This window comes from Apteryx rowi, unplaced genomic scaffold (assembly GCF_003343035.1).
Source record: "Apteryx rowi isolate R43461 unplaced genomic scaffold, aptRow1 scaffold_3, whole genome shotgun sequence".
NCBI lineage: Eukaryota > Metazoa > Chordata > Aves > Apterygiformes > Apterygidae > Apteryx > Apteryx rowi.
Genome location: NW_020449418.1, coordinates 135,266 through 162,378, shown reverse-complemented (window position 1 = coordinate 162,378; position 27,113 = coordinate 135,266). Strand labels below are relative to the sequence as shown.

The 27,113-nt window shown below is 37.9% G+C and overlaps 1 protein-coding gene across 1 annotated transcript; it reads left to right on the top strand.

Moving 5' to 3' along the window:
- LOC112967938 (inactive pancreatic lipase-related protein 1-like) lies at window positions 1-23,374 on the top strand. The gene is made up of 13 exons (XM_026069662.1): window positions 1-60; window positions 234-282; window positions 1,366-1,377; window positions 1,748-1,902; window positions 4,146-4,271; window positions 5,646-5,780; window positions 6,918-7,026; window positions 8,177-8,296; window positions 8,387-8,509; window positions 11,206-11,321; window positions 12,860-12,989; window positions 13,854-13,912; window positions 23,330-23,374. The coding sequence occupies exons 1-13, from the start codon at window positions 1-3 to the stop codon at window positions 23,372-23,374; spliced, it is 1,239 nt and encodes a 412-aa protein (XP_025925447.1).
- Window positions 23,375-27,113: the final 3,739 nt, after the last annotated feature.

Sequence of the window (27,113 nt, the reverse complement as noted above, 5' to 3'; positions counted from 1 at the left end):
ATGCCCAGAGGATATCCTACATACTCAAAATCTCCATTGCAAACAAAAAGAATTCCAAAGGTATTTTCTTGAAATCTTTAAGGAAATATTGATTCTTTAGTATTTAACTCATAAAATGTCTGAATTATGCTATGACCAATAAGACATTTTTTTTTAATGGATCGAGGCAACTCTTAGCTAAATTCCATATTCTATTTTTAATTAAATTTGAATTGTGTTCCTATTTGCTTTAGATGTTTGCAGTATGGATTACTACTCTTTCTCTTCTTGATGCAGCCCGAGGTAAGACACATATAAAGACAGATGACTATGAACAGTAAAAGTTGTTGTGCATAGCTTATGCCAGAATAACTATATTTTAGAAAATGGACATGCTTTGGAAAGGATTTCTTCATTATGATTAATGAGTTCTGAAATGTGTTTGTCACATTTAACCTACTACTCTTTGCTTCTGTAAAGGTTTCTGTACGTAGCGAACAGAATGGGAACTAGCAAGGTATTGCTATATAGGATTTGGCACTAAAATTCTCCCAGAACTGTTCTCCCCATCCACACCCCAAAAAATATTGCTGCTAAACATTCATGTTAGCTACAACTTTTGTAGTGCCAGACTAGACGCTTACTCTTCACAGCGCTACACAGAGAACAAGAAAGTGGTTCTGGCTTCACAGATAGGAAAGAACAGATCAATAGAGACAGACACACAGAGATAACAGCGGGAAACAGCCACAGTCCAAGAGTTCACTGGCATCAGTGGAAAGGCCCTTTGAAAATAACTGAATCACCTGTGGAGTCTTAAACTAAAGCTCCATAATTAAGTCTTCCCTTTGCCTAGATGTGTTTCTAGTATATATCACACTACCCCTGAGTTATGAATAACGTAAGCCATGGCCAGTTGTATTAAAAATGACCACCTGATCACAACAGTTTCTCATCATTTTCAGTACTTTTTTAACAGCAATAAAAATGATGTTGAGTTTCACAACTGCAGTGTTATAATGGTGGGTAAAGAAGACATTTTAATGGCAACACCCATATGCCATATTTGCATCACTATTGTATTAAAGCCACAGTAGACACTGGGAAACTGGTCTGTCAGGCACAGACCACACTTCCCTAGTCTCTAGGTTTCCACTAAAATTCCACTTTATTGCTTCGACTAAAATCTTATGATAATAAAAGGATAAGGGAGATGTTTAATGTGAGATGTAGAGACACCAGAGGTATGTATTTTAATGCTTTGGTTTCTTTCTACTCCTTCATGAATTGTTGCATGAGAAATAACAATTTAGATAATTCCAGAAACATTAGCTCTAATCTGAGGGACTGTTCTGAGCCTACAGCAAAAAGTTGATTTGTTTTCAGGATACATACAGGGTCAAGACTTCACTGTCTTTTTCCAACAGCTGCATTAACGATATGTTTTACAAAATAAATCTTGCATTCTTCTCTGTTCACCAGAAGACCTCTACAGTCTATCAGGAACAGGGGTCTTCAAATCCAGGCCCCTGCTATATTCAGTGGGATGCTACCTCATGCCTTGTACATTCACAGTTTAGTTTTCATTTCCTTTCCATTGACTTGGATTGTTTGGGGCAGCCACAAAAGCCCAGCTGAACCCCTTTAAAAACTGAATGTAGGTGCCATTCTAATTTGAATCAGCTAATTTAAAACTTCCTTGTAGAGTGGTGGCAGCCTAAGCTACATTAATTTCCAAAGCACTAACATTTTTCTCTGTGTTCCCCAGGAGGGCAAGTTTGCTACAAAAGGCTTGGATGCTTTACAGATAATCCACCTTGGTCTGGGATCCCAGAAAGACAACTGGCAGGCTTGCCTAGCCCTCCAGAAGCTGTGAATACCAATTTCCTCCTTTACACTAGAGATAACATCATGAAATATCAAGTAAGAAACTGCTTTATTTTAAACACTGATAGTACAGTATGCATTCAAGAAATAATACAGCTTGGTTTTTTTCTTCGATATTTTTGCTCACAAGTCTCCCAAGAAAGGCTTCAAGTCTATCTTATACACTCGATGAACAGTGCATGCCAAGTTCTTTTTATCTCATTTTTCTTCATTTCAGCTATCTTACAGACCAGGTATATTTACAACATATTAATTATAGCCTTCTAACACAAGTCTTCTGAGGTATTTTGGATACATTTTATATACTTCTCTACAATAAGCAAATGGCTCCAATTCCATTTCACTCATATCACTATAGTGCTAGAGGTAGGGAAGACACTGAACAGGAAAGGTCAGTTTTGGCTCTTCTGTGTCTCCAGCCTAAAAACATATTTCAGGCCAAGACCCAGGACTCAAGATTGTAGTTCGTACACAGGATCACTAGGTCCTCTGACCTACATATGGTTGCTCTCAGAAGCTCTGCTTATGTGCTGAACAACAGTGAGCCCTAATAGCAGATAGGTAATAAAAGGGAAGATTAGAAGAGAAAGTAATAATGTTCAACAGAGAAGGAATGGAAAATGGGAGGAAAAATTAAAGAAAGCTTAGAAAGGAAAAGCAGATCCTAAAGGAAAAACACAGGAGAGAATGAAACCATGTGTGGAAAAGGAAGGAAATAATAATCCAAAAAAGAGAATGAAAGGGGGGTGGATAGAGAAAGAAAAGACACAAACATTAAACTTTTTTTTCAAGAATGGGGCTGAAAGAAAATGGAGACTAAAAAGCCAAGGAAAAAGCTATGGTAAGATATAGCATAGAGAGGGCCTGGAGGTTTCTCTTGCAGAGATCTGAGCCAGGTTAGCTCCTCATGGAGATGCATCAGGCAGTAAGGCAAGCCGAAGTGCAATTGGGGTGTATCTCCAGAGCCAGCTCTGCTGAAGTGGTGTAGAGACAGCAGACTGGAGCTACATGGAAGAAAAAAGGGAGAGGGTATCTGCAACACCTGCAAATTAGTGGCAGTGAGAGGAGGCTATGGACTGTGACAGAGCAACAAAGGAGTAACTGAAAGGAGTGTGCAGCGCTGTGTAGGCGGGAGTAAATGAGAATATATCGAAAGACATGAGCAGTGTCTCAGTCTTTTCCTTTGAAGACCAGCAAGCACGGGAAAAAGCTTACATCAGAATGCATACCTGACCTTCTTGAGATGTTGGAGGTGTCTAGACTGAGCTCATCCACAGCACAAGGGGTTTTGTGGAACTGTAGATTACTTTGGTGACAGAAACAACCCATCAGAGAGTGTGAGTTTTACTTGGAAAAAGAGCAAGGAAAAATAAAGTGATTTAATGATATGGAAAATGAGGGGTTTGTGATTTGTTGTTGTTTGCTTATGATATATGTAAAAGGCTTCAAAGTTTTTTTTTTATACATATATAAATGGCAGGCAGAAACAGTGGAGATTTTAAATGATTTCTCCTTTTTATGAGTCACCTCAGAAAAAGTCATAATCAGCCCAACATCTCTTACAGAGACAGCCTATGATGTTTGTTGTGTCCTTTAATTTTAATCAAACTTCCACTGTAGGTGAGACATGTGTTAATTAGTACATTATATTTCCTTTCGGCATACTGAATTGTTTTTGCTCACCAAACCATAACAAAAAGTAAATATGAGCCTAAGTTTTAAAACAAGACGGCATTCAGAATTTTTTAAAGAAAATAATACTGTTGTTCCTCTCAGTAGATCCAATAATACCTACAGTCTCTGATCCTATAAGTCTAGTTTTTTTTCATGCTGTTTGAACTATCTTTAACATAAAATATAAATAAGCTTAGAGATAAAGGTCTTGTTTTCAAAGAAAAAGAAAGCAAAATGGGAAAGAAAAAGAAAGAAACATTCAAAGTCACCTGCACAGTAAGCTGTAGATACTATTTTTGTATTTTTGTGGCTAATTTTGATAAATCCTCATACTTATGTGGTATGTCGTACCAGCAAATCTCAAAGTATTGTGCAAAGAATGCCAGTATCATCAGTTCAATCAATAAACAGAGGAAGTGAATCATGTGTTGAAATGATTAACTGATATCACCAGCCAAGCAATTTAAGAGTCAGGAACAAGACCCATCTCTTCAGAGTCCAGAACTACACTACTCTGTCCCTGTATAAAAACATTCACTGGTACAGAGCATTCACATTGTTTTGTTTTGTTTTGTTTTGTTTTGTTTTGTTTTGTTTTGACACAGAAGATTTCTGCTACAAATCCTTCAACTATCAAAGCTTCAAATTTTCAAATACACAGGAAAACTCGTTTCATTATACACGGCCATCTTGCTGGAGCAGACTTCTCCTGGATAACAGATATGTGCAGGGTATGGTGTGACTATTATTTGACAGTCATTCCAATTATATTTGAAATTTCAGATCTCCTTCCACCTCCATTAATTGGCTTATAATTCCCAGCTAAAATTTACACCTCTGTTTTCCTGTTAATTCTGGGGATATAGGAAGAAAAAAACTCAGAAGCAAGTTCAGTTTCAGATGGCTGCCATCCTGTCTTAGGTACAAGTACAGTGTACTTCAGCCTTCTGCTAAATGCCCTTTGCTGAATTCATCTTTACAGTGAAAGCTATAATTAATTGATTTTTTCAATTCATTCACAAAAATAAAGACAAAAGTCACTTTTCCAACCTCAAGAAAAGGTCAAACTAAACATTTCAGACTAAGGTATTTGATATAATAAAAACAAATGCTTTGTTCAGGCAATTGGTTACACTTTATTCAGGTACATTTCAGAAATGAAATTGTTTCAAAATGAAAAATCAAAATATTTCCTGCCATAAGTGGCTAAATTGAATATTTTATTTTGAAAGTATATATTTGGGGGCTGAACAATTCAACCACATCAACACAAATATGTGGATCTTTTCAGATGACCCAAGCATATAATTTTTGGAGAATAAAGGTTGGAGAATAAAAGCTGGAGGTACTATCCTCTTTTTCTAACTGTGGTACTGGGATTAAGAGAAGCTGATTCCCTAAAGTCAACCAAGGTATCTTGGATGGAAAACAGAACTGAAACAAGCTATTGCATGTCTTAATATGTGTCCAAATCACTACCTCCATTCTGCCCCCTTGTGTTGACTCTACAGTATTAGTAGGAATAAATATACTAAAGATGTATCTTTACTAGTCACATAAACAGACAAAGCAGTTGTATATGGCATCATTTTACATTGCTACTTTTTGAAAAAGAAAATGAGGCAAGGTTTGAGTTTCTAGGAGACTACTAGAAAAACACACCACTAAAAAAAATCACCTTAGAATCACTATAATTTTCCTTCAGAAATAATCACTGACCAAATCCTGTTCATGTTATATACACCTATCCTCAGTTTATCCCCACTGCTCACCACTTGTGTTCAACCTCACTGACAAGGCTAACTACTCCACAGACTACTCCATAACAGTCTACTCAATAGACTTGCAGACTATTACCTATGAGTTGCTCCATAAGGTTCTGTAAAACCAGTGCCCAGAGAAGGGAGCAGAAGAGCAGGAGTGGAGCTCAAAAGAGACATCTGACAGAAGCAGTCTGTCAGTTCTACAAGTGGGATACAAAAATCAAACCTGTCATAACTTAAGCGAGACCCTCTGTTATAGCAAAATGAATTATTTGTATATGACCTAGAACAGTTGTAATTCATGCATGTTTTCTTCTCTTTTCCTGTTTTCATACCCACCAGTTCATGTTTCATGTTGAAGATGTGAACTGCATCTTGACTGACTGGAGAGGTGGTTCTAGTGGCTTGTACACTGAAGCAGTTAACAACGTCCGCATTGTGGGGGCTGAGCTGATATATTTTGTGAACCTCCTTGAGGTAAAAGTATCCGTGGGACATGAACACTAGTGTATAGTCTGTTTGACAAAGGATGTATAAAGGTGGCACTTTTACACTTGGTGCAAAATAGTCAGAAAGCGCAGAGGTACTGAATACCACAGCTGATAACATTATGAAAGCTCTCTAATCCTGCAGGACCTAAAGTACCTACCTCAGTGTCAGACCACAGATAAGCATGTCGCTAAAGGCTAACAGGTCATAGTTTCTGAAAGTTTTGCTCATGGCGGGCTTTTACGGGGTAAGACACAGATTAGAGACTATCTAACAAAATCTGCACTGCAAAGAAAGCAATGTCATAGAGGGCCAATTTGATTAAAACATCCCTCTGTGGGTCTCACCTGCAGACCTGCTGCTAAAGCTGGAGCAGGGCAGAGGGAAGCGATTCTCCTGCAGCCGCCTGGTGTCAGGCTTCCCCCATGGAAGCACAGCTGAGCGCAGCACTGCCAGCAGCACTCGCTGCACAACCCTTCGCATTCTGCATTACCTGCGTGGTGGAAGGGAAAGACTAACATCTCTCCTTAGTCTGACGGGAACTTTATTCACACAGAGGGTATGCCACAGACAAAATCTGAAAACTTTTCCAGCATAGACCACAGTCCAGGCCAGAGAGCCAGGCTCAGTACTGAGGGAAGCTGGCTGGGTATGAAGAGGCAGTGGGATCATTCACCTGCTTCCACTCTGATAGGCGCAATACTGTTTTTTAATGATACTGAGGTGAACTAATACCACCATGTCTTACAGTAGCCCTTTGGTCAGTACAATTTTGGGAAACTACATGCAGGAATTCACTTTTATTTCCTTTCCATCTTGCTGAGGGGTAAGGACCTATTCCTGACAGATGTTACACCCTTCTGGAGGGATAACGCCAGACAGGAAGGGATGAGCAGTGAACTACTTCTCCACTTCCACACATGGGTACAGAGCCACCCTCCCATGGTAATAACTTTCCACCCAGGAAAGTTTCGCTCCCCTCCATCACCTGCTCTGACCCAGGACACATAGGACTCAGTGACAGTCCAGTCAAGGCCTAGTAGAGCATGAGGCCTTGGTACAGCGCCTCAGGCTTGTATTGCCAATTTAGCATGCTTTTTTTTTCCTTTCCATATATCTTCACAGAAAGACTATGGCTACTCTCCTGCCAAGATTCATTTAATTGGCCATAGTCTTGGAGCACATGCTGCAGGGGAGGCAGGGAGAAGGAAACCTGGCATTGGAAGAATAACAGGTACTGAAGCTCTTTCAATTGATAAAGCTTAATACTCTCAATGTAAAAGAGCTGAAGAATCACTTCTGCCTAATAAACCCACAATACAAACTGCACTATGCAGGGGTTGTCATATGTAGCAGTATATGGCTGGCATGACCACACATAAATGAAGCCATGTCCTATCACATGCCACACATCTTACCTGTCACCATTCATGGCCCTCAGAAAAGCTAGACTGGAACAGAGTCAGAGTAGCTTCATTGTCCCTTCTGTGCCTAAATATAGGTCACTTTGCATAGGTCACAACAAATCTCAGAGAGCACACTACTTATGATTTTCAGTGATATTAAAGAGCGAGAGCAAAATACTGTATTACATGTGGAGTAAAAGATTTATAAAACCGTAGCACCTTATTATCAACTTTTTTTTTTTTTAATCCACTCTATCATGACTTTTCAGCAGTTCAGAAGATTGGAAATCTGAAATGAAAAATTAAAAACCTATATCTGGTATGTCAAGATGAGACAATAAATAGCCCTGGACACCCTCAAAAAGAAGACAGTCATTAGCTGCATAGCTATGCAGAGAGATGCAGCATCATAATACATTCACAAATCACTTTTTTAATGTCTCAGTATTTTCTACTTCCCTTTCTCCTACAGTCAGTTCTTCTGTCTGTATGTATATTACTTTGACTGAGCCGTATACCCAGTAAGAAGTGAAATAAGTAATTTAGGGAAGCAGGATCTGAATTCTACTGCTTTGATCCCCAAAAGAGTCCACTGAAACAGCAGAGACTAAAATTTTCAACCAAACTTTTTTGCAACTAAAAATAGATTTTTGACCAAATAAAAATTCTATGCTACATATCTTTCACTAATGTGCAAAACCCCCACACTTCTTCTGACATTTTTCCCCCAAAATAAGCCAAACATTTTCCCATCGGTCTTCTAATATGCTGCAAGGCTTTCAGTCACCTTCTATTAAAATCCTGCATGTTTTGCTGGCTTTCATACATCCACATCAGCACTACTTTGGGAGCACTAAATGGATTTTATACATGGAGTATCAGTAGAAATGCAATGACATATACTGTATGCACATCGAATGTGATGAGATACACATACCATGTTGTTTACACAATCAGCCACATCTCCATTTTATTTAGGTTTGGATCCAGCTGGGCCTCTTTTCCAGTATACACCAACAATGGTTAGGCTGGATCCTTCAGATGCAAAATTTGTTGATATAATTCACACCCATGCTGGTCATCTGTTCTTTGACTTTGGTAAGTTTTGCATAGGAAACAACATCTACACTGAAGTTTGCCATGGCCTTTCAGAAAGTGATCAGCCTTGAAACATTTTACATATTTCAGCTCCAGGAATTCTTCAGACTTGTGGCCACCTGGATTTTTACCCAAACGGTGGGAAGACAATGCCAGGGTGCAAGGAACTTCGTGCACCTCCTGCAGCTCGGAATATCAATGACCTTATGAGAGGTAAATATATTTTAAAGGAGTAACGCCTCATTACAAGCTACAGTTTGAAATAAAGGCTAGGCTAAGATAAAGCCTGTTGGATCTAAATATTACTTATATACAGACTTGGAGTAGGGAGAAATGATCAAATATGAAATATTTAAAGCTGCCTGTGAAATACCCTCCAATTTCCTTGTATACAGATGAGAACTTCAGTTAAAGCATACAGACTTGCTTATCACAATCTGTTTCTAAGAGTCTTCCACTGTGCTAACTGACTGACTTCAGTGGGAATTCCATACATGAAGGACTGGTAGAATTTCATTCAAGTATAATCCCCAAATTAGTATTTTAAATCTGAATTTCCCTTCTCCCTAGGAAGACATCAGTCTCAATGTAACTGGGGCTAGACATAGACATCCATACCATTAACAGCTTTAGTGTCTTCAGAGAGAACTGCACAAGGTCAAAAATATAGAAGATAATAAACTGATAATAAACTGATAATAAACTGCATTGATAGTTCCTCACGTTCTTCAAAGAATGCTGAACAGTTAATTATAATTATCATGGGATCCAGTACAATAGATCCACAAAATCCTGTCTTCTGGTCCTAACCTACAGAAATAAGAATATCTGTTATTCACAGCAAAATGTTTTGAAATTCCTACCCATAGTTAAGTAGTTAGCTTTCAAAAATGACCCATCTTTTGCTTTGCTAAAGTTATTTTAGAAGTGGTTTGAGAACTTAGTAACAAAGCAGCCTGAAAGACTGCTCTGCTGGGCCTATGTTTTGTTCAGGTGAATATATTCAATGCTTAGTGCTAATTTCAGATACTGTGTGTATGAAATCATGAGATGTCAACTTACTAACATGGGAATGACTGGTATAATGGAATCATGCAGTGATATAAAAGTGTTTTTTTAATGCCTTCGTGAAATCTCCTAACTTGTCCAATCTTCCTCAAACACTGAAGAGCTTTTCCCTTTCTTCCCCTTCAAAAATGTGTTCCTTTTTGGAATAAAAGCTTCGTATTTTATCAAAAAATCAAGATATACTAATCTGAAATATTTTTATTTGGATAGCTTGTGAGGGATTCCCATGGAAACTGTAGATTATTGATACAAAATCATTTGGAACCAAAACACTTTCAACTTTGACCACAAAAGAAATGTTTCAATTCTCAGCAAAAATTAAAAATTTTCCATAGTCATTTCATAAGGCTGCTTGCAATGTTTTGCAGTTAAATAAAAGCCCAGCTCTATTGAACAGGAGCAGATGGAGGGGAGTGTTCATGCAGTTCCTAAAAATAGAGACAGCCTTAACTCCTGCCTCTCATTTAAACCTTACTTTGTGCTTATTTCTTCTGTCTGGTAATATTTACATTTATGTAGTGCTTTTATGTATAAAGTGCTTTAGAAATGCTACTTAGTAATTTCTCTCTATGGCTTTTGATATAGTAGGAAAAGGAGGATTATGACCCCATTATATAGATGTTAAGTGACTTTGGCACTAGCACAAGGTAAGCCAATCATGAGAGCTGAGATTTTTAAAGTTAAAAACACAGACCCTTCTGAGTTAGATTAGAAGAAGAAACTATAAAGTAAACATACCCAAGAAGCCTTGATGATCCATACCATTTTCAAGAAATGGAGACATAAATACCTTTCAAAAAAATTTTTTTTCCTTCTTATGTAAAGAACAATATGTATCAACTGGTCAATATCCACCAGTCTTCATTTAAGTTGCATAAATATTGACGGTAGATGAAATCCTGATTTCACTATAGTCTGTGCCAGCTCGCAATTACTTCAGTGCCTCCAGGACTTCACTCTCTAATTGGATGAGGCTCCTTTTCCACACTAAAGCAAAATAGAGCCTATTTTTATACAGTCTAAGTTCAGTACATTGTGCTTTGATAAAAGAGAGTCTTCAGAGACACTGAAGACAATAGCTGTAGCAAAGTACCTGTAAATAGAGTCCCCACTTTCTTCTTCCCAGCACTGAGTGCTTATAAATTTCACTCTGAAGGGAAAATGTACTTGTTTCAAATAATTCTGACAAAATCAAGGACAAACTGCCAAACATCTTTCTATTTAGAGCATTTCACAACATCACCGATGTCAAATGACTGCAGATTTTCTAGAGCTTAAAAATGGTGAAAGCCACTGAAGTTACAACAATTACTACCATTATCTTTAATTCTAGAAATGAGTGGAAATTATGGTTTTACAAAATACCATGTTGTGATAATGCTAAGCAAATGACAACTACTTCATGGCAACTACTATATGCTTTGCAAATGCTGTACCTATGAATTATTCCAGTCTTTAAAATATCAAAGGGAAATTCTGCAAAGTCCTCCTCTGTTCTCATGCTAAACTAAAGGCAGTGAAGTACACATAGTAGGACTGGAGGCTGCATGAGTTCTGCATCTCTACCCTTTGAGCTTCTGTATGAGCACAGCAAAACACTTGAGCAGATTTGAGCCTAGTTCTCTCCCATCTAAAATGTGTATGTAGCTACAAGCACACTTTTTACCATAAATCAAATAGTTTACACTTTAAAAGTCTTTTTAATTATTACTATTTTTTAATCTGAGACTTCACTGTATAAACAAATGCTTTGAGCAAAAAAGACCCATATGTGTTTTTTTTGGTGTGGACTGCATGGCTACCGTATAGCTTTAATCTTTCTTACCTGGGCTTTTCCCCAGAATATAGGTCTGTTGGATGTGGACATAAAAGAAGCCTCCAGTATTATGCTGAAAGTATTATCACTCCAAATGGATTTGTTGGGTATCAGTGTGAAACATACCGAGATTTTGTATCAGTAAGTATCAGGTACATATTGATCTGAGGGGGACTAAGAAGGTTATAGCCCTTCTCGATTAAAACTTCCTGGAACAGCTTCTGCGCTCCAGATCATGTGATACAGGATGGCTATACAGACCCACTGACTATCCCTATCCAGATCATAGCCCAACACAGGGCAAAACGGAAACACAGCAAAACTAAAAAAGATCCAGGAGAACATGAGGACAGTAAGTATACACACCAAAAAGAGGTACAAAGAAAGAGATGAAGAGTTAAGAGGCAAATATGAGAGGTGATGGCCGGGCTCACGTTTGTGTAGTTCAGCAGTAAGGGACATTCTGGCTAAAGGAAGTCCTTTTAAACCAGTGCCTCATTATCCTTGTGGAACCCATCATCAAGAACTGTCACAGAGCACAGCCTCTGGATTTCGTAAGTGTTTAAACGTTTGTGCAAACAATATACAACCACAGTATTTAGACGAGGGGATGCAAATATTTATACAGCATAGCAATGCTTACATGTACATAACAACCCGTAGGTACCACAAGAAAGAAGACAATAGAACTTCCTGGCATTTCTTGCCCGATATAACTGGGTTTTTAGTGGACAGATTCTGGCAGTGCAATTGAGGACTAGATGATGAGGAAATACTTGACATTCATTTCCATCTACTTTCAAAAGGAATGGTTACAACACTGCTGAAATGTTGTTATTCCTTGCAGCAATGTTGCCACATAACTTGAAAGTTTGATGTAACTCAGGACTTGAATGAAAACCAGAACTCTGTGCAATTTACTGATGAGAGGAAAAAGATTTTGTCAATTGCAGAATAGATAGGTGACGATGACCATTTAGCCTTTTATTCATCTAATTCCCAAATAGCCAAAGATTCACAGATACCACTTCTTAAAACAGTACCTCCCAAATATCAAAATTCAACCATCTGAAAAGCAAAGCTGTTTTTTTTCAACTGAAATAAAATCACTTGCTCTGAAGATTTACACTTTTTTCCTTTCCTTTTTTTAATGGAAACAAGGTCTTGATCCCAATGTTCAGTCTACAGGTAGATTAATTTCATTGAAGTTCTGCATGGGTAGAAAGGCTGAAAAGTAGACAAAACACATTCCAAAATGAGACCACAAGCTTAAATATTCCTAAACTTGATATGGTTACCCACCCTATAATAATTAACAAACTTAACCTTTCAATGGGCCCTATGAAAGAGGAATATACCACCTGTATTTTACAGAATAGGAAGTAATGCACAGTATGCATCAGGGTATTTACTCATAGCCTCTGCCGCAACACAAGGAATTAAGTCAGGTTTTCAACATGATTTTTCTGATTTTCAACTTACTGAATTAAGCAGACTGACCATCTCAGCTCCTTTTTCCACCACACCAATAAACACTGAATATATGACCTGAACTCAGAAACACCTTTTCAAAAATGTACATTTTAGCCGGTAAAAATGGTGAAATACCCTAATTGTTGATACTTTGAGAATTAGGATTAAAATAGATAACCTTTTGTAACAGCCTTTTATTCCTCCAGGGAGCCTGCTTCCCATGTCCCAAGGAAGGATGCCCACTGATGGGTCATTATGCCGATAAGTTTTCACATAAAACGGGGAAAGAGCAGCAAAAAGTTTTTTTAAATACAGGGCCCCTCCCTCCATATGCTCGTAAGTGCTCATTTTGGGTGTTGCAAATGATGCTCATTTCTAAAGTGACAATGAATTCTATACGAACAAATACCTCACTCGCCTACAGAAATCCGCAACAGTTAGTGAGTGGAGTTCAGCATAAAATCTGGAGTTTCACGTGTGTTAGGAATATGCATTACCAACATTATCCAGGAAATGCTGAGATAATTATAGAAACAGATCAACTGATGGGGACCTCTTCTGAGTTAAAAGCTCTGCTAAATTTTGTTAATGAGGTGATGACTGAAAATTCTGTAACGCTATAGGTGGGAGGAGGTTATGCTGAAAGCACAAAATTTCAAAGCAAAAAGTTACATTACTGTCACTGAAAAAATGTATAAAACTAGATGATTTCAGGGTATTTTTGCAAAGCTCATCAAGTCATAATGGCAGGAAGTAATAAGGAAGGATAGTTTTAATCTGTGATTAATGTAGAAGCAGCCACAGAACTGGGAAATGAGAAAATTCATAAACAAGCTATTATCCGTCAAAGATGATGAACTGCAAGGGCCATAAATGAGGCAAGGTCTTTGAGGACCTTATTCACTAAACACTAGAATACAAAAGCAAAATTAAGAAAAAAATTATGTCACATCTTGAGAAGAACAAAAATGAAAACAAAATGAATTTGAATGCAGAGAAATTAACCATTTCCTCAGTCTGAATGAACACACTAATTTCAGTATCTAAAAACTGTTGAGCTTATATAAATTATAACCTGAAAACAAATATAACTTTTTGAAGTGGGTGAAGAGATTCTCCTTTTAATAGCCCAAATTAAAGCCAGTGTAAAACCTTTCCAAACCCGGTTATTTGAAAATAATATTTACTATTGCATATTAGGTCCTGCTTCTGGTTTGGAAAGGCATGTCAGAAGACTGGATCTTCTGAGCAGTGAACAGGTATAAAAAAAACCTTAAACACTGTATATCAGGACCATTCTGGGAACGTTGCCAATTTTGTTTAATACACCTTTAACAACACAGTAGGCCAGTGGACATCCCTTCATAATTCAGAGCTAATATGCTACCCATGAGACCCTCCAAATCACTCATAAGTGTAAGAAATTATGAAATTAACAGTATTGACCATCGCAGATTTAATTCTCAGCATAGCCAGCAGACCAGCAAAGGTTGGATCTGTGATTTAGACCAGTGTCAAGGTAATGAGTATTATCGGAAAACCCTGTAGAATTAACATTTGCCTTAATAGAAAGAGTGACATTTTGTTTGCTCACGAGCACATTTGTACGATCCTCTCCTTCCCCTGAAAAACATTGAAACATATGAAACATTCTACCATTAGGAAAGAAATCTCCGCATAACCACAATCTATTTCACTTTGCTTTGAAAGGCTGGCGAAAAGAGATATGTGTCAGAGTATCTGCAACAGAAACCATGAAGGGAAATATAGACGTAGCCTTGACCGGAACTAATGGGATCAGGAGAAAATATACAATCGACAAGTAAGTTTAACATGACAGTTGAAAAAAATGACTCTAACAACATTATTATATTGAATGCATACATGGCTATTTTTACATGTCTCATCATGTTCTGTTTGACCTTACCTATGACTTATACTGGAAGTAAAAGTAGCTGATCAGTGATCAAAGTTCCTCATGCTGTGGTCAAAATATGCTTGCTGATCTTTCTTGCTCTGCATTTTCTTTTCTGAGGATGACACTTAGCATAGCATAGAGGGCAAGATCAAAGAGGTGGCCTGACAGCAGACTCCTTCTGGACTCAAACATGTCATTTGGTGATCTTCCCCGAGAAGACAGAAGAAGAGCTATATGATGTACAATCATTTAAGACCACTGACCCCTCCTCTAGGGAATATGAAACAGCAAGTAAGAAAGTTGCACCCTGCTTAAGAACTGTGCTGAGGTCTGGAATTCCTGTCCACTTAGCCTGGCCTTTCTCAGTAAATGTGAACTCAAAACTAGTAAATTGATTGTTGTCAAGAGCACAGTCTAAATATTGTAAAACCAACCTTTCCTGTGTTTAAACATTGCCCTCTCACTGGTCTATACCAGAAGTACATTTGGTTGCAAACACAGTGATACAACTACAGGTAATTTCTGTGTTAATTTCACACTGTAATATGCATTCAACGGTAATGAGCACAGATTGCACAGAAGGCAGGGATGCCAATTTTATTTTTCAATTTCCTTCATAGCTGATACCAAGCAGAAACACTGGGAGAACTTTTGGACTTTGTTTTATCTAAAAATAGTTCTCATTTTCCAAAAATGTAAACTAGAATAAACCAGTTGTCAACACAGGTGAAGACTGTACTAACTAATCTAGTGTTATCACCCTGAAAGGTACAGAAAGTTAAACAACTAACTCACCTGCATGCTTTTGTAGATCCCTTCTGATTAGCTATCTGCTCCTTAGGTACTAACATGCCTAGACATTGGATTGATAGGCTGAAAGCTCATTTCTGAAGTGGGACCCAGAATAACGTCCCTACATAGCAGGAATGATGTTTCCTCTACTCAGTAAAGTAAGACTACTACAGACACTATGTTGCCTTACGCAATTTTCCTGGCTGGCAACTGGCCCACAGATTTCAGGCAAAGGGGAAAAAATGACAATCAGTCCTCAGAACTCCTTCCTAGTATTCAGGATCAATCATGCTGGGAGAGATGAGGTAGCCTCAACACAACCTCAATGCTTCAGTGACTGTGTGCAAAGATTGCAACACTGATTTGAAGGAAGAAATCAGTCAAAACATCAACAAGACATTCCTTCCTAATCCATACAAAAATGATTAAGTGAAAAGGGCATGATACATATATTTTTCAATCTTCCCTTAAATTTGACAGAGAAAAGACAATTAAAAATGCTCTAGATGTTTAAATCTTGCATAGTCCATGGCAAAGGCTGTGAGAACACAGAGTAGCCAGCACTGATTTGTTAGGAATTATACTATTCATATGCTCTTTCTCTAACCTAAACACTGTTAGCAGTACCCAGAAGATGTTAGTTGGCTTCCTTTTCTTCTTTATACTCCCATTAGAATTTTCCCATGACCACTCAATTTGGATATCATTTCATATTTGACATTATTACAAATCTACAAGTTTTCATAACCTATTTAGTCCCACTGAGGTCAAAGGGGGAGCTGCTGTCAAGTTTTAATCCAATGTCTCTCTTATGCATATTCGAATGTTGAATGCCTGGTCTGCCTATTTATCACTATCACTCAGACTGTTTATCTGTCAAATAAGGATTACATTACTTGCCTACATGACAGGACTGTTGTAAAGTTCAATTACTTGTCTGTTGAGTATTTCAAGACTTTTGGTTGATCTACACCACATTAAGTGCAGGTTATTACTACTGTACTATATCATGTAAGTGCAGGTTACTACTGCTACTACATTTCCATCCAGCCTCCAGCTAGTTTCTGAGTTTGCAGTTTCAAGGAGAAAGATGTATTTCACTGCTTACTAAGATTTCAGGAATGAATCTGGCAAGTGCTTTGGCAATGCTTCCTGTGTTTTCAAAGCACACAGAAGGAGCTGTTTTTTCACACAACAGCCAGCTAAGCTGTGGAACCTCTTGCCCCAGGAAACTGCAAGTGTTAAAAGTTTACATGGGCTCAAGAAGAGACTGGACAAGTTCACAGAAGAGAAATTCATCAGATTGAAAAATACACAGAGACCATCTCTGGTTCAAGAAATTCCTGATCCACAGGTTGTTGGAGGAAGCAAAAGCATTTGGGGAAAGAGTTCTATAGGCATGATCTAGTCTCATAGTCTTCCCTACACCTTTGCTTTAACCCAGCCTTTGAGGAAGGACACTGGACTAGAGGGAAGTTTTGTCTGATCCAGGAGAGCTGTTCCTATTACAATGTTGTCCAAATAAATATTTGATGTATTTTACATATGAAAATCTAAGATCCAAAGACATTATCACTTTGTAACATGACTTCAATGACAAGTCAGCAGAGAGGACAGAACTTGATGTTTCTGGATTTAGCAGGTGATCCTGTACTGCCTGAGCTGAAGGGCTTGGATCTGCGTGGGATTCTGAAATAATGTAACAAAATTATAACAATGGTGTTCAGAACTTCTACTCTCATGGCATCCCACACCTCATCTCCCTTTTTGCCTAAACTGTTTTATATAGCAACTTTTTCCCTCATTTTTAAAGTACACAGAGCACCACTTTTGTGCTTTTCCTTTGGCAGGGGAACTTTCAAACCAGGCAACACATATTTGAATTATATTGATACAGAAATTTCTGGGAACATTTCAGAAGTTGAGTTTCTCTGGAAAAAGCAACCAGGTCATTTACGTAGAGGCTGTATGGGAGCTGAAGAAGTCACTATAATATCTGGGGAAAATGGAAATGTGTGAGTACACAATCTCATTGTGTTTTGTTCTATGGCTCTGGAAAGAAAAAAAAAGAAAAAAAGGCAAACACCTTTGCATGGTAACATGTTCCTTAAAGGACATGCGTTTAAGTAATGAAAATAGGAGTCTAATCCACATTTCATGGGAGTACCTGGATGTTTGATTGACTACAGTTACTCCCACCAACTCAACATTGCAGCCAGACTTTCCCAAAGAACAGTACATACCAGATCTGAAATTGTGAGTGGCGGGTAACCCTGCACTGGTAAGAAAAGTTTGACCTGCTCTCCTGAACTGGAACTTCATACACTCAGGCTACATCCACATTATCAAGTAGCACAGCACATTAGAAGCAGCTCTGCAAAGTGAAACATTATACATGTTTTGGCAGGGTACCTTAGGCTGTCTATAATCTGATCCCACGGGCTGGACACCCACTAGCACCTGGAGGATATTAGTATTATAAGTATATTCCGAGACTACTCTGTCATGTAAACCAAAGGGTGGTAAGTGGGAGCTGAGAGATTCTCTTCAAAAGCACACTCCTTGTCCAAACAAGAATGCTAATGCAGTGTGTACATAAAAGTAAACATATCTTAGATTTGAATAATTATATACTAACTAGTATAAAAAATTCCTTGATAATACATACACATATTTATATTTTTAGGCTATTAGAACCCATCCTTTGGCCTAACATGAAATAAAAATAGGTTTTATATTTGTTATCTGGGGCTGCTGCTATGAAAATGTCACATTGTGCTGAAAAAGATTTGCTTAAACTTTTCTTTCATTGCCAGGTCTACATTTTGTGGCCATGGAACTGTGCAGTCAAGCATATGGCAAACTCTCACACCTTGCTAAGACTTCAGTGAGAACACTGTTTGTCCACCGTGGTAACGTTCACAGCCTAGAGGAAACTATTTTTTCAGTCAGTGGCAAACCATTAACAAGGCTCCTTCAACAGATATTAATAATTTGCTCAGTCCTCTACAAAAATTTTTATTTCCAAATTAATGTTTTCGGCTTTTATCTATAAGAAGGAGATATGCTTCTGTGAAGTTCCAGCTGCAATGACACCTAGCGAGTATTTTACTAGTAATACTCTCATGCAGTTTGATTGTATTTCAGAATAAATGGGGAAAATACTAAAACAGGAAAAAAGAGTCCCAGGCAATTCTCCTTGAAATATACTTAATTATCATGGAAGCTTCAAGGAAAAAGATAAAATAAAAAGGATTATATACAGCCATATTCTTTAATAGTGTCCTTTTCCTGAATAACTAAGCAGGCACTTTCATGCTTTCTGGAGCATCTGATTGTATATCAGGTATCTGAAGAATAATTTTAAATATAAAAATATTCAGAGCTTGAAAGGCATTGCCTTATTTGTGTTCTTGTTTCTTGAAGAACACATTTAAACCAACATTTTAGCAGCATATCCAGAACGGTGTTCAGGAACAGGGACTGTGTACCCAGTTGAATGGTGTACCATGAGAAACTACCATCAAAGTTCACCATGTGTCAAGCAGGACAGCTTAATGCACAGCAGAATATTTGATTGCTGCCTTTTTCTTTGGGAACAACTCATTGGCCAAATCTATGCAGCTCTGCTGAACATTGGGTAAGCAGGGACTCTTTCCCTAAAACTGAAACAGGTACTTTCTTTATCAAAATGATGTTGCATGATTCAGGCTTTTAAATTTCCTGGCAGCCTTCCAAATAATTATTTTCTCTTTATCAATGAACCTGGACTTTTCACCTGTAGCTTGCCTTTCTGAAGCCAGAAATTTTTTTAAGACATATCCTACAATTTTTAGGGACACTAACTTAGAACAATATTTAGGATCATGGTTATTTTCCCTGCATAAAGAACATATTACACCACATTCTGTGGCACAAACCTCTTTCTCGCAAGAATTCTGATCATACTGAAGTCAGGCCTGACCTGCATTGTTTGTATTACCTATAACATTCCCCCCCCCCCAAATTTGGGAGTATTTTGGTTGTACTATTTAACAAAATCAAAGTACCCAGAATTACTTAACAGCATTAGCCAAAATAAACCAAGTTAAGGCTGTTTCTCTTTCAGTACTAACCACAGGTTTATCATTTGGGTACAGAAATCCTATGTATGAATCATGTTTGGCAACTCTATTCAACTCATCCTAGCAACTAGCCATTCCAGAATACTTCCAGTGAGGTTTAGCAGAAGGTGTTAATGAGATCAGTTACACAAGGCCAAACATGAATGATGAACAGGTGTGTTTAAAATTAGGCAGCAATAATTTTGAGATATCAGAGTTCAGTCACCTCTTGTGAAGTCTACCAGAGCAGCTTGCTTAGGAGGTTTGCGGCAAAGTTGACAAATCAGCAGGCCATCTTCTCAGACACGTTCCTCAGTACACTTACCATCTCCGCCCAGGTACAAAGTAGAATCCAGAAACCATCACAAGCAGGGAACTCATTCTCCTCTACCCCTAGGAGTACTACTTAGGCAAGACCTCCTTCTTGGATCTTTGGATAGTTTCTAGTTTGGTGCAGGAAAGGGAAGGGACTCCCCTCTTCTGTACCCCCCTAGTGAAGTACAGAGCAAACCCCCAGGAGTACTTCTGCCTCATTGGGAAATATCTCCAGTTAGTAATTACACTATTGTGAACATCCTTCATGAGTGAGGCATAGCTCTCTGCCCCAGACCTGCACAAATAAAGCAGACTAAGGGAGGGGAAAAGGAAGACTTATTATCCTTTCCTTACACACAGGAAAGGAAGCAAAAGAAATCTAAGTATTTTCCTCGGGTCACAAAAAAAAGTGTGCCGCAGGGCCAGGAACTGGATTGGATCATCTGATTTCATGACATGAGAAATCAGTGTGACTAGTATAATGCTAGCCATTGCTTCTCACAAGAAGGAAACAATGCCCTGTTGAATACAAGACTTTTATAAAGCACAATGCCTTCTCATTTCTTCCTCCATACTTGATTCTGCCATTCTTGCAATTCTAAAAATTAATTTGGTCATTTTTTGAATGGATAAATTATATTCTCCCTTTTAAAAATAAAAGTGTTCATTTTTTTTTTATTTTAAATCATTGATTTCAACAGCATTCTGATGAAATGTAATGGCACACATGGGTTGATGAAATCTACTATAAATGAACTCCAGCTGATTAGATTGCTTAAAAATATACATTTTCTCACATGATCAGTTCACCTAAAAATAAAATATTGCATTACTTTCTTCTCCTTTCCCTGTCCCACTTTGCAATTTTATTATATACTGTTTCTTGAGTTAATTTTCCATCTTTGGTATAGTAATCATCCACACTGAATTACTACACTTTCTTGCTAATAGCGCTATATATAACTTAGAAAAGCTTTACTCTCCTGAACTAAGATAAACAAACATTGAAAGGAAGTGTGTACTGTTGGCAGCATTTAGTCCTCTTTCCTTGTGTTCTTTTTCATATTTAAAACTTAAAATTGTAACTTGGTATTTAAACTTTTGGTGCCATCACTTCATACTATTGGAGCCAGTCCAGAAAATGCAAGAGTCTGATATTTCACAAGACAATCTTTCTTTATTAAAGACTGGAACAGGTAATACTTTCATATCTTCATGGCAAGGTAAGCCAGCTTTTTATAACAACTTAAATTACATCTTTAAAATGTCAAGTGATATGTATTATTTGGTATGATTTGCTGCCATGTTGAATGGTAGATTTTTTTTTTTGCAGATGTGCTTTTTTGTCTAGGGTTTTTAAGGACATACTTTGATTTTCCTTCAGTCTTTCAAATTATGTAAATATTCTTTAACACTATGAGTGCTTCAAAACTACAATATAAATTTCATTCAACACTTCAGCACTTTTTTGCTGCAAAAATTATGCCAGAGGTAAATTAATAATAAAATCATTCTGTCTTAGTGTGTTTTCTCTCCCATGACACTCTTCTGGGAGTGGGGTAAGGTAAAACCAAAAAACCCAAAACTTTTAGATCTATCGAAAAAAGGAACAGCAATAATAAATAATTCAAAATACTGTCTGCTCCACCTACATCATCTGTTTTCACTTTATATGTAAGATCAGAAAAATAATTTTAGGAGATACAGGGCGTTTTTCAGAAAGTGGTATATACAGATATGCTGCTGAGAAAGCAAGAGCCATTTATGAGAATTCTCCATTATCAGGAATAAATACTATATTGCATGGCACAGCAGACTTTCTTCATTCCTAAAAGCACAGTCTATCAAAAAGTGCCTCTCATAAATATTTGTGAACTCAGAACCAAGTACATAAGAAAAATTTAAGTCAATTAAACAGAACTACCAAGTGGAGACCAAGTCATCTTTCTTCTCACTTTTCATCCTATCTATTTATTTCAGTGACTATTCAGATACTTCACGCTACTCTAATATCCCAGACTATATTGCTAAAATCCTTGTAAATGAACTACAGATTTGCATGAAATAAACCTATTGCATCAATTCATTCAAGAAGTTCTTTCGGTCTTTCATCTCAGTTAGAGATGAAGCTTCACAATCAAGGCTCTTATACAGAAAGCCTTCTCAGGGCATTCACTCTGCCTTTAATACTCTCTCCTTTCTTATTGTATCATTTTATAGCCCAGTCACATGCCAGAATCTTTCCTCATTCATGGGATATTCCATAATTTTCTCCAGGATAAAATGCATCAGACTTATTTTTTCTCTAGATAATCTCCAGGATCTCTATTTCACTTGCTCCCACAAGACTTGTCATCAGCTTTCATTTCTCTCTCCAGCTTCTGTTTCCCCAACAAAAGAAAAATTAATTCTCTTCTACACAGCTGCAGTTTGATTAGTTTTTCTGATCTCTCTCTCTCCACTTAATTTAGGTTAGAGTCTCTATTCTTGACGTACTAGAAGAGAGTGAATGATTACAGTGGCTCAGTGCCTAAGAACTCATGGCCTGAAAGGACATACTGGCAGATCTGAGATCTCTTTTCTTTTTTCAGATAATGTCTAAACTGATAGTTGTAACATATCAGTTACTAACTTACCCATAAGATATATGCAGCCACATGGCCTGGGAGCAAGTCCGTTTCCCCAGTCAGTTTTCTTACTGGTGCATGATCTCGCTCTCCTCTCTTACAATTCCTACTGGATATTTTTATAGTGAAATTGTTTACTTTAAATTCCCCCACTCTCTTCCCTCAGTTAAAATTACTGATTTTTCCTACAATAGGTTCCAATCCCAAAACATGTGCCTGTTAGGTAGAAGAAAAAATTAAATCTGTTCTTTGGGACAGTTTTGCCGACACTTTGACCCAGCCAGGCTATTCTGTATAACCCTAGGTTCTGACAGTTACATTTGGCATTCTCCTAGAACAGAAGCGAAAATGAGAAGTTTTGAATGTGCATCTCAGACACTTTGAGCTCTTCTTCCGTAATCAAAGCTGACTGGGGTTCAGGTTGCCACTGAGAGGGTAAATAATTGCTCATTGACCTATCGACAAGTTTATCTCCATGGACTCTCTTCAAAACTCATGGCTCTCTTATTCTTCACTTGTGCTAACAAAGTATCAGGGACTCTGTAAATTCAGACAGTCTCCAGGCTGCTTTAAGTTATGCTGATTCCAATACTTAGGAAGCATAAGTTGATAGTATGCCCAGATATATTTCTTGTGGCATATTTCCAGAATTGAGGAGAGCCAAGAATCTGTTTTTTATCTTTAAGTATCAAGGAACTCAAAACCTCTGGAAAGAATATGTATCATCACCAACCTTCACACAAACAGAACACACCTACATTGCTATGTTACACAAAACACACCTCTCTCCTCCCAACTACCACAAGATTGGATGGGGCAAGATGTCTTACAACACCGGAAGCATAAGCAATGTTTAAAAAAACAGACTGACATTGGCATCAATCCCCTTTTCATCCTATAATTTTTCTTTTTTTACACTAGGAAAGCTTGGGACCTATTGTGGGAGTTGTCCAGAATCCTAGATAGCTAACTTTGTTCTGAGCCACTGATCTGTACTCTAAGCAGTTCCGTCATTCTTTAGCCATTCCCTTTTAATCCTGCTATTACCTTCAAATAAGATGTTTATTATTAAGTATTACTAGGAGGTAGAGCATCCGGAAAAAAGGACTTTACCCTCTTCTGTTTAACTCTATTACTTGTAAAGAAGGATTGGCTCTCCCTATGGATTATACCTTCTCTATGCATGGTTACTTTCATCACCGGCTGTAAAAGTCTCCCCTACTGTTATTTTCTTAACATGATACTACTCTCTATAGGTCTTCAGTTCACAAAAACTGAAGTTAACATTATCTTTCCTTGCTTTGATTGATTTAATTAGTGGACAGCATGTATTAATGAAGGTCATAAATATCCGTCATTTCCAAAATATTCCTGTTATTGCTGCTGTGCAATAGTGAAAAGGATGCACTAAAGCAAATTGGTTTTGTCTCCATTCAGTACAAGATTTGTTCACTTGACCAGAATACACACATCAGAGTTAGACAATAGAAATATCAAGAAAGTCTGTTATTCATGGCTTTGCCACTCAGGGACTAAATATAAGATACTCCAAGAAGGTGAGTGGTCTTTGTCTACACATACCAACAATTCTCTAGGGGATGCAATAGACAAACCTACTTCCATATGACCTCCATCCAAGCTAAGGAATTCATTAACTGTTTTCAATTTAGAATTGAAATGGGAGAGTAAAATGTTGCTTTTAAAATGTATTTTATTGTATTATCTTTCTATGAAAGCCTTGGTAATTTATACGTTGCTGCACTTGAAACACAGTTGCTGAGTTTCCTTTGGAGAACATGATTCTCAGTGAGTGTTTTGCTCCTCTTTTTCCTATTAATGTGAAGGCCACTACTGTCAGAATGCATTTATGTCCTTGATAATTTTCAGGCTGACGTTTATAAAACCATCTGGATGTGTCCACTTACATACTGTTGGAGGTGACTACAAAATCCAACCTTTTCTTAACATCCATAAAAACCTACAGTTCCTTAGGCCAGGAAACTAGAACAAGGAACAATTGGCCATTCCTAACACATGCTAAACCTCCAAAATTCTACAAGTTTGCCATCCTGAGCTGCAATAATTTAATCTGCACCACTGTGTACTCCCTCTGAAATACACTGACAGTGAAACTTGGTGTTGAAAATGTATATTGTCCCCCACATTTACCAGATTGCCGTTTCTCAAAATACAGAGCAGATGAAAAAGCAAACTAAATAAGATGGTGAACGTAAACTCTTGCCAAATCCTGTTCTCAGCTAGTAGCATATATTTGTCCTAGGAGGTACAGTAATACTGTATGTATTTCTTACAGTAGTGAACTATTTCAAGTAGTTCATAACTACTATTGTGGGGTGCTCTGTGACACACAGCAGTCACGCACAAAGTGCTAACTCTGTGGAAATTACAATAAAATATTTGAGCATCTCCAGCAATCCTGCTTACCTAGCAAACATTTCAGATGGGTCTGATTTTCACAGGAAGGTGTTCAGCAATTTCTGAAGATGCTTCATCATTAATAGAGGCGGCAGATTCACTAACTGCTTTCTATATAACTTACATGCCAATATTTTGTCAGATCTGGCACATGACATTCTTTATCTCTTTCCCATGGCTCCCCAAACTCATTCCTTCCCCGACTTAGCTAATGAGCTACATCAGTCTGATGAGCTACAAGTCCTGTAAGTGCTGCCTGATTTCCATCTTCCTGTCAGTGAACATAGACTACACTGCGATCATTTCTTACTAACTAGATCTGTTTTGTCTTATTTGAAGTTGCACACTTGACTTCAGCATGAGCAATATTTAAATATGAGATCCAGTCACTGACCACATCACCCGCTTCCTCCAGATTCCTCTGAGACTTCTTCATAATGATTAGCATTGTATATAGCACTGACTCGCACTGCTTTACCAACAAATAAGACCCAAACCCAGATCCAAGCTGTAAAACAGGCTCCACATACAATAAGGAGTGACAGACACTCAGGACCGAGTTTGTACAATGGCTAGCATGCTAGGTGGGTTATGTCCTACCCAGCATATGGAAAAACATATATTTGGTGTTATTTCTGAAATTTTATCTTCTCTCAGACTCTGCACCTGTCTCAAGACTACAAGCTGGCTTCTCATATGAGCTTCAGATTCATCCCAAGTTACTTCCTGCCCTTAGGCACTTGAATCATTCCTTTGAGTAAGGATGACTGTCACTCTAACACAGTTGCCTGAATAGATGATCATGGCAACAACCATCTTGTAGATAGCAGTGTAGGTCATGTAGGTTGAGGTCTTGCCCAGGAACTGAATGACCTGAGTTGTGACATGTTCCTTAGACTGAGCTCATGCTCAATCTCCAGAGCAGGTGAAAGAATTTAGGATTGCATGATGGACAAGGCCTCTAGTCACTAAGCTACAACATGATTATCATCATCCTTTCCTTCTCTTCTGCACACATTTTTGAATGAAAGTGGCTGTGGTGTCTCTGCTCTAAGGTGAACTCAGTATTGTCAATGGGTGCCATTTATGTTCAGAACTCACAAACCACTGAGAAAGTCAGGAAAAAAGATACCTAATTTGTGAATCCTACATGGCCTAAGAGGACATAGATTAGTCAAAATGGTATTGGGTGGACAGAACATATGTAACTTTATCAGCAAAAGCACAGGTGCCCATAAACTCTCAAATGCTTATGTGAGTAGTTAAGTTTTCTGTGGGTCACACTTTTGAACTTAGGTACCTATGTTCCCCTTAATTTGTACCAAAATTTTTCCTACTTCCCTGCTTTTAAAAGAATCTAGCCTACTCTCTGCAAATAAATAAATAAACAGGCTTGATTATACCAAAACATATAAGGGTATGTTTCACAGGGTATGTGCATTAAGGTATTCACATCACCTGACATTAGACAGATAACTTAATCAGCTAGCTGGTCACTTCAAGTGGGTGACATAGAGCAGTGAAATTATGCTCCTATTCTGAACTGCCCTGCAGAAAAGGCTCACTTCACTCACTATGACAGGAGCTTACAATAAATGGCTAACTTATTTAAGTATTTCAAGTTGATTGGTATGAATGTTACCCGCTATAACCCCTCCTAGGAATGAAATGGGCTCATCTTGTTTTTAATTAAATCCATAGCAAAACTTTATGAGGTGAAATTAGAAATTATGAGAGAGCTGAAAAGACAAAAAAAGCAACATTTTTATATCCAGCAATAATACTATCATTCTTACAAAGATTCTCAATCACTCATACTAAGCCTGTAATTAGATACCATGTGGGCAGGTCCACACCCACTGTTGTGGGATTGATTCCAACTGAAAAGAGCAGGTAACAACCAGGACTTGACAGGAAGCCATCTGAACAGAGGTTACAAAGCAACAACACGTTCTACATTCAGAGTGGTAAGTGACTGAAATATCAAAGGATTCTTGGATAACTGTGCTTGCTAACTGCTGTTTAGGTTGGAGGCCTGTAAGGTTTCCTGCTTAATAAAAGACAGGCTCAATGGTATGGTCTAAGGCAACAGGCAAAAAGCAACAAGAAGTACACAGAATGATCCTGAGGAGACTCTGACAGAGGCTACAAGACTTGTAGCATCTCAGTTCTGGAAAATTCCAGTAGGAGATGATAATTCCTGGACAGTGATAATGTAATGCAGCTAGGAAAAGGGCGTGGATTCAGTGGGGTGAAGGTGGTTTGACAG

Bases quoted from the DNA above. Each gene is read 5' to 3' on its own strand.
- LOC112967938 (XM_026069662.1), top strand. From the start codon at position 1: ATGCCCAGAGGATATCCTACATACTCAAAATCTCCATTGCAAACAAAA. The intron at 7,027-8,176 runs GTACTGAAGCTC...CATTTTATTTAG, and splicing joins TGGCATTGGAAGAATAACAG to GTTTGGATCCAGCTGGGCCT. The intron at 11,322-12,859 runs GTAAGTATCAGG...TTATTCCTCCAG, and splicing joins CATACCGAGATTTTGTATCA to GGAGCCTGCTTCCCATGTCC.